An 8880-nucleotide genomic window follows, 5' to 3' on the forward strand; every position below is an offset into this window, starting at 1 on the left:
AACCTAGTAAAGGGTCAGACAGTCAACAGACGATTAAAGTATGTAATATACGACAAAAGGAATTAAAGTCATAAATTAAGATTTATCTTATAATTTATGAATATAATCCAATTCTGACTTTAAATAATTAAAACAATTAAAATTCGTTATGTATTGAGTCACGGAAAAAGATTTGCTAAGTAGTTATGGCAAAAAAGAGCTACTGCTCTTTTTTGACTGAGATGCTATGCCATTTTTTTTTTAATGGCATTGCACCTCAGTTTTTGGTAATGGCAATTAACATGAAGCCTCATACCTAAAGTTATAGTTAGTTATTCGTTTTTGTGATGTCTGTAGTAATATTGTTCTAACATAATACTTATCATATTTCACCACCATGTTTACTCTGTCTAATCTCAATTATCGAATACAATCTAATCCAATTTTACTATTCTTTTGAAACATAATAAAGACTAAATTGAATAAATCGATAACAATGTCAGGTAGTACTTTATGGACTTAATAAGATACCAGTATTTAATTCAATAGTATAAAAATGTGAGACAATTCTATCGGACGTTTTTTTTCCAGAGTAGACCGCCAGATAATTGCCAGTTTGTGATTTCAGTAACTGAAATTTATAGTTAATAATTAATTTCCTCAAACAATAATTATTTGTGTGACATTAATTAAAGAGTTTAAAGAAATACAATGCTATATACTTTGGATACATTATATGTGTTATTTAACCCCAGTTTCCCTTAAGACGCGTACTTGAAATCATTGAATGACAATTGACAAAAATTATCGGTTAGTAATTAATAATGCACTTGATAAAAAAATAGTATATAACGAAGAGAATATGTTATCGTTGTATAGTGATTTCTAACACGTAGACGGAATTACACTCACCAAGAATGAAGATCGTACTCATCACGGCTGCCGTTCTTGCCGTGGCTATCGCTGGTCCAACAAACCGGGTCCATGTTGCAGACGTGCCTGAACCTGCTCCCATCGCTAGCGGCCCCGCCTTAGTCGATAATCTGGAGCCCATTATAGTAGGCCCTCCTAGTATCGAGCCTATCATTGTTGCTCCTGTCCTTGTTGACAACTACCAACCCATCGCTAACGGCCCTGCCCTGGTCGACAATCTAGAGCCCATTGTAGTAGGCCCTCCTAGTATCGAGCCTATCATTGTTGCTCCTGTCCTTGTTGACAACTACCAACCCATCGCTAGCGGCCCCGCTCTGGTCGATAATCTTGAACCCATCGTTGTAGGTCCTCCTAGTATCGAGCCTATCATTGTTTCTCCCGTCCTTGTTGACAACTACCAACCCATCGCTAGTGGCCCTGCCCTGGTCGACAATCTAGAGCCCATAGTAGTAGGCCCTCCTAGTATTGAGCCTATCATTGTTGCTCCTGTTCTTGTCGACAACTATGAATCCATCGCTAGTGGCCCCGCCCTGGTCGATAATCTCGAACCTATTGTTGTAGGCCCTCCTAGTATCGAGTCAATAATAGTAGGCCCCGCCCTTGTCGACGGTTTCGAGCCCATTGCAGTTGGGCCAGCTCTTGTTGATAACCTTGAGCCAATTGTTGTCAGTCCTCCTGTCGTCGTTGGACCGCCTGCCGTCGTTGGACCACCAGTCATTGACAACTTTGAGCCCATTGCTGTCGGCCCTGCTCTTGTAGACAACTTTGAGCCAATTGTTGTCAGTCCTCCTGCCGTCGTTGGACCGCCTGCCGTCGTTGGACCGCCTGTCGTCGTTGGACCGCCTGTCATTGACAACTTTGAGCCCATTGCTGTCGGCCCTGCTCTTGTTGACAACTTTGAGCCAATTGTTGTCAGTCCTCCTGTCGTCGTTGGACCTCCTGCCGTCGTTGGACCGCCTGTCATTGACAACTTGGAGCCCATTGCTGTCGGCCCTGCTCTTGTTGACAACTTTGAGCCAATTGTTGTCAGTCCTCCTGTCGTAGTTGGACCGCCTGCCATCGTTGGACCACCTGTCGTTGTTGGACCGCCTGTCATTGACAACTTTGAGCCCATTGTTGTCGGCCCCGCTCTTGTTGACAACTTTGAGCCAATTGTTGTCAGCCCTCCTGTCATCGAGCCTGTCATCGTGGGACCACCAGTTATTGACAACTACGAGCCCATCGCTGTTGGCCCTGTTATCGTTGAAGACAACGAGTCTGCGGCCAATCCATCTGCCGTTCCTGGAACCGCTTCTTTAGTACAGATTATTGTGAATGTTTAATAAGCCAAATAAATGTCATACGAGTCAGTCATGAAATCAAAATACAAAATAAACATTTTATTACTAATTTGTTTACATTTTTTTTTCATCTCTTAATCCATAAATAGATATAAATATTAAGCTTTAGTGATATGTAGTAATTATGTAATATATTTTAAACTAAATTGATCTAGAACTGAAAAAAGGTTTTTCTATCTATATGTCATCTTACTAAAGTTAAATAAGAATTTTATTAATGCAGTTCATGTTTAATTGCAGAGATACATTTATTATTTAATTAAATTTTAATACACAGCAACAGAAAGATCAAAATTATATTAATATTTTAAATTAACTGTTTAGCTTACTTTTATTATATAGTTTGTGTAAAATATTCTATCATTTATTAATTAATAAACCATAAGCATCTTACTTCTTAGATAAAAATTGTATTTTTTACTGTACAGCACAATTTATTTTTTTTAACTATGTATGCATAATAAGTATGCATTTATAAATTGTAATTACTGTTATAACATATATGACAATTTTTTGTATTAATTAGTTTAATGCTCTTAATACTAGGACATAATCTTTATGTATAATAGATTCGACTCATGTCCTAATATATTGTACATTATTGTCCTTCCTGCCGTTTTCCCTATGAATTTTAACTTATATACGAATTCATAATTTAAAAAAAAGTAGATTTTAAAGTTCTAAATGAGATTAATAAATGGTATTTTAACTGAAATTGAAGTGATTTGAATCTGACGAACCTAACAGTACCCTAAGTCATGCTATTAAAGTCAGTAACTGACTAATAAATTATTATTTAAAAAATTCTAAATTATTAAAAGACGATAACCAAATAAACTGTTTTTTCAATTGAATGGTAATGAATGTTTGAAAAATATTTATTATAATACCCAATGGGGTAATCAGACAGACTACGCTATGGTGAACAGAACCTGACATGGATATAGATATGACTTAGTTTTATTTCGACTTCTTAGTGGTAATCAAACATTCTCTGAGATATCAACAACTTTAGATAATAAAAACAATAAATTTGTTGAATACCAAGTTTTTATCAACAAATACGTGACAGAATTACAACATCTTTTGTACGTCAGTAGAGCAATGTCTTTTCATTTTATCCCGCGTGGGGATCTAAATTTCATGTAAACGTGAAATAAAGTCTAATAAATTCTTCGTTTGTTTCTTTTCAATCCATTTTAAGATAAATTAAAACAGTTTATATATCATTATTTCAGGCAATACGAAATTGGTAAATCTCCATAAAGTTTAGGGGTAAATAAATTTCTCAATAATGGATCTGTAATTATTGTATTCTACAATATATATGTAGACATTTCGCAATGCAACAGTGCTTAAAGCAAAAATATTTATAAATACATACATATATCAGACTTGTTTTAAGCTTGTTTTTCTTTCAATATTTTGTATTTTAATTACATGACTATCAATAATGTTGCCCATGAAACGGCCTCGGTGGTCTAGCGGTTTAACACACCGCTTTACTTCCGATGTCCGTGGGTTCGATTCCTAGCGAAGTGCAAACATTTGTAATGATTGTTTGTATCGATCTGGGTGTTTTCTATAGATATTATGTAAGAATAAATATCTACACATACATATTACAAAAAAATATCTAAGTATTTAAATCAGATGTCTAGTACCCATAATATAAGCTCCGCTTACCGTGGGACTAGATGGCGCTGTGTTAATTTGTCCATTATTTGGGTTATTTATTTATTTTTATAAAAAAATTACCCAAATGTGTACTGCTGTCTAACTAAAGGCTAGCCTATATTGGACACTAACACACTGGACTTACATAGCTTTAAACCTACTATAAACATAATTTATGGTACCAACTTCTTCCACTTCATAATTACTTACTTGCTATTTAGTTAGGTTCGTAATGAAAATTTTATATGTTATTATTATTATGACTATAGTAATAACGACAAATGTCGTAGTAATGCATAGTTATTATATATTATAGTATATGCCATACCTAGTCATTTTCCAAAGCATATCAATAAATTAAAATATTGCCTAATTTCAAATCTTGCGGACTCGAAGTCTACTAACATTTCACAAGATTGAAATTTATAAGGAGTTTGAACAAATTAAAAATATTTATTGATTAAATTATATTTTATTCTTTCTCTGTTCAAATAGTAATACAAAAATATATCCCATTGTTGCAGATAAAGATCTCCGTATCCATAGGAAACTTTTGAAATAGTTTGAATATAATTGCTTATAAATGGATAAGCTGGTTGTTTCCATATATGATGTAACACAGTTATAGACAATAAATGCTTACATAATTTTTTTCAGCTTAATTTTTTTTAGTTAGTTTTTCACGAAGGTCAATGTCGAATGCAAGTCGAGATGGGTCAGCATGGAAGACGGGATCGATTGGGAGAGGGGAAGAGTCCACCACATTCACAGGGTCATCAATGGCTGGGGTGTTTACAACCTGTACGGGATGAGCCTCCTCGATATGATCACTCTCAGAAGCGCTGTCCACAATCTGAACGGACTCAATGGTTTCTGGCAGAATATCAATATTACGGGGAATAGCTATAGCTCCATACTGAGATGGCTTGATGTTTAAGATGATCTGAACCAGAGGAACGCTGTTGTATTGAATAGGCTTGTCGATGATGGCTGGTCCAATTGAGATTTGTTCATAATTATCAATGACACCGGATTTAATATTATTTGGTGATGGTTCATCTACAAGAACTGGTCCAACAGCAATAGGTTCGTAGCTGTTGTTGGAGCCAACTGCACTGGCCTCGAAGTTGTCAGTTGTTCCCATTGCAATGGGTTTCGGAAGAATGCTGGGAGTAAGTCCATCAGTGGCCGATACTCCGACGCTGGCAGGAACATTCGGTTCTAGACCAGTCACCTCAGGAACAACCAAATCAGGTTGAACGGGGCCACCAATGGCCACGGAGAGAATTGCAGCAGCAATCAGAACGAATTTCATATTTGCTGAAAAGAAATATATTATCATATAGCAATCTCAACTAATATACAAATAATAAAAGTATTACCACTTGTTAACAAGTAACTAGTTATATATGAACCACGGAGTCGTTGTCACCTACAAAAATCTCTGTTTGCATTCCTTGACAAGGTGAAAATAATGTACAATACTAAGTTCTTTAAAAAAATAATATTAAAGTACAGAGTGCAGATATAAAAGCGACTACTGTGTTTTATGATTTTCCATTCTTAAATCCTTGTCTCATCTCCGTAACTTCAGTTGTACCATAAAGTGAATGAAGAAGAATATATATATATATACCTATATGTAAATGGAAATTACAGGATATGTTGCACGATATCCTACACCTTTGGAATGGCGACGCATGAGTTGAGTCGCGGGTGTCACGGGATAACGTGATGTCCGTAGTGATTCATGTATATAGGTCCCATTTACAGCTTACCATCAGGTCGTCTGCTTGCTTGCCATTCATATTAGGAGAAATTGACACTGATACAACGTAACTGAACCACGTTCAGACTCACAGTCGTTCACTCGCTGACGTCTCGTTCCTACCTAAGTAAGGTAAAGGGCCATATTATGGAACATTGTACTAGTTTATAGTGATAAAAATCTGAATTACAAATAATTTCTAACGTATTCAGTATTTATAATATTATCTTTATGATCTTTAATAACCTATTTATTGATTAAATTAATTTATTTTGGTAAACACCTTAAAATGTATAGAAAAAAAAATAGTGAAATGCACGTGTCAGGTTGCATGAAAAAAGACTGTCTTTTAGAGTTAGAGAATGACAGGTGTCATCACAATTGTTTTAACAATTTGAAATATTTGTCAATGATTCAAAAATACTTGAAACATGTTAATCAAAAGTTTGACTTATAATCTATTGATTGATAATGAATTTAAAGTACTTTAATAAGGTATTTATTTTTTATTTAGGTGTTTCATAATTGCCGCAAAAATTTCTAAACAGACCGTATTTATGGAACAGTATATTCAATGTTCCACATCCCCCTCACATTCGATTTTCTAAGTTGTCCGTAATTATGAAACAGCAATAAGTGGACAATATTTAGTTAATTTCGTGTTAATCATTGTTAATGAATTATAACAAAGCAATTTACGTTAGAACAGTTTATATTTATAAAAATTTGCATTTAGATAAGTACATAGATTGTAAATTTCCATGAAAATAAAAAACTAACCTCAAAAATGAATAAGCTGGATGATAAATATTGTTTTATGTTAATTAAAACATATGCTTAAGTGGAAAACCTGCCTGAAAAAATTAATAACACTTTATTTTATTCAAAATTTTTACGAAGCACCTACATATCACATTTTTATAGATGTTTTTAAATTAATATTTTTTGTAGGTAGATACATTTTTTTTATTGAATTTGATATCTTTATTCTATAGACTTGTTTTATATTGTTATTATTAATTTTGATTGTTTGGTATAATTTTTATAATTTGATATTGGTTGGTTTTCATGAAATAAATAAACTAACTGTCAAAGAAGTGACGTTGGTAAATTTTAATTTTTAGAGAAAGAACAGAACAGTAAGAAAATAATTTGATTAATAATCAAGTCGAATGATAAAACTAATGATTACATGACACTTAACAATGATTGTCATTCTTCTAATAAATATTCTCCTCTGATAAATACCAGTACCCAGTCTCAACAAAGCGGCCATTCCTGAGGTAATTACTGTATGAAATTATAGTATAAAATGAACCTTTAGATATGGTTACTGAAGCTCATTCTGGTATTAATGAAAGTAGTAATTTAAATTGACTAAATTTAACTAATATTTTGTTAATATAAATTTAATATTGTGCGTAATGTTGGTGATGAATTAATATTTGAGTTGAATTTGAAGTCAAGAAAAAATGGATTAAAGTTGAGTCATCAGGTAAACTCAAACTACCTTCTGCTGGCATATCTGATCAATGGATGCAATATGACTCAAAAAAAGAAACTGAAGAAGAAAAAGTAAAACTAAAGAAGAAAAAACATAAAAGAAAACAATTACTTAATGAGAAAAAAGTGATAGCTGATGAACGGAAAAAGCTACTAGAGAACTCATTACTACAAAGTATCAAAGAAGAAATGAAATAGTTGAATTTTTGGTTTAATTTAATGTATATTTGGTTTTTATATCTTGTTTATTAATCCTAAGATTTGAAACTGTTCTTGTCATATTTACTTTGTAAGTGAATATTTATTTATTGCTTGTTTATTCGTATAATTTTTAAATCTAACTGTATTAATAATTAATAATAAAACTTTTGATACTATGAATAAATAAATTAGTAACTGAAAAATGTTTTTAATGTGAGTACTTCAGTTCATTTTGAGTTCCATAATTTGGGACATTCCCGATGGAACACCCGTACGTGTTGCTTTAGACTGTTTCATAAATACGGCCGTATGTACTTGTCTGTTATTTTATTCAATTTATTAGCATTTTCAACTAAAACTCACTTGATAATAATTATTATCACTTCAGTAGATATCAGGCAAACTATTAACTTAGAAAAATTCAATGTTTCAACTCTATTTTTTTTAAACAATGTAAAATATTCAACTCCTATCAAAAGGTGTTTCATAATATGGCCCTTTACCTTATATCTCTATATAAACTACATCTGTCTCTCATATTAAAACTTTGAATAGCTTTTCTTTTAGCTTTAATGGACCTAAAAGTAATGGTCATAAATTTTATTGCGAATACATTATATATGTATACATTTACTCACCAGATATTTCGTTGCAATCAAACACACTGTGATTTGAGACGAGATTATAAATCTTATATACCCATTGTTTATCACATAAATCGGAATATGACATGTAATTTATTGATAAAATTCCTAGATATGTTACGTTTTAATCCGAAAATAACTAAGACACACTTGAGATGAGAGACATTATCATTATATGTAAAAGGAGGTAGGTACTTAAATAAAGAAATAGTAACCGGAAATTTGATATGAAAATTGGTAAATTATATTGGTATGCGAATTGTAAATTTTATTTAAACTTTAAGAGAAATGTCACAAAGTATTTCACTTAATTTGATGTAGCTCTATCATCATTATTTAACAACATATATTGTGAAAATTTGTTTCTAATATTTATAACCCTTCTTACGTGTACCTTGACATACAAATATATACGATTATATTATCTGTAAAGTCGATGCAAGGAACAATGAAAATAATGAAAATGATTATAAAAATGTAATCAAAACACTACACTAGCTTTTCTACCTTGTCCATGAAACAGTTCGTGACCACAGCTTGTGCAACCTAGTCGAACCGTCGTCGAGAGAGTTAAGGAATAGCTTATCTAAATTGGCGGTAAGCTCTATACTGGAATGAGAAACCAAGGCTGTATTATGTATTACACAAATGATCTGGTTGGGCGGGGACAGCAACCTGAGTGGATATGTGTAAATATTGGAAAGGGACCTTTATACAGGGCGGAAGCTTTAGCCCAGATTCTTATGACTTATGACAAGAGTGTAAGTTATACCCGTGTCACAAATCTCTGGATCTGTGAATTCATAAAATGCTAGGAAGTTCGCCTCTGTATTAT

At 32.9% G+C, this 8880-nt stretch overlaps 2 protein-coding genes across 2 annotated transcripts; one reads left to right on the plus strand and one right to left on the minus strand.

Annotated features, from left to right (window-relative positions):
* Positions 1-896: 896 nt before the first annotated feature.
* On the plus strand, positions 897-2234 carry LOC131852859 (uncharacterized). The gene has a single exon (XM_059203596.1). The coding sequence runs from the start codon at positions 897-899 to the stop codon at positions 2232-2234; it is 1338 nt and encodes a 445-aa protein (XP_059059579.1).
* Positions 2235-4587: 2353 nt separating this feature from the next.
* On the minus strand, positions 4588-5737 carry LOC131852860 (uncharacterized). Its single transcript, XM_059203597.1, has 2 exons — positions 5701-5737; positions 4588-5249 (listed from the first exon to the last, which is right to left on the minus strand). Exons 1-2 carry the CDS (start codon positions 5735-5737, stop codon positions 4588-4590), a joined length of 699 nt encoding a protein of 232 aa, XP_059059580.1.
* Between the last annotated feature and the right edge of the window lie 3143 nt (positions 5738-8880).

Source organism: Achroia grisella, unplaced genomic scaffold, assembly GCF_030625045.1.
Source record: "Achroia grisella isolate CSIRO2021 unplaced genomic scaffold, CSIRO_AGI_Agris_v1 utg869, whole genome shotgun sequence".
NCBI classification, from domain to species: Eukaryota; Metazoa; Arthropoda; class Insecta; order Lepidoptera; family Pyralidae; genus Achroia; species Achroia grisella.

Excerpts from the sequence above, each read along its gene's own strand:
- LOC131852859 (XM_059203596.1), top strand. The coding sequence starts at position 897 with ATGAAGATCGTACTCATCACGGCTGCCGTTCTTGCCGTGGCTATCGCT.
- LOC131852860 (XM_059203597.1), bottom strand. The coding sequence starts at position 5,737 with ATGAATGGCAAGCAAGCAGACGACCTGATGGTAAGCT. Across the intron at positions 5,250-5,700 it reads AGACGACCTGATGGTAAGCT|CAAATATGAAATTCGTTCTG; the intron begins GTAAATGGGACC and ends ATTTCTTTTCAG.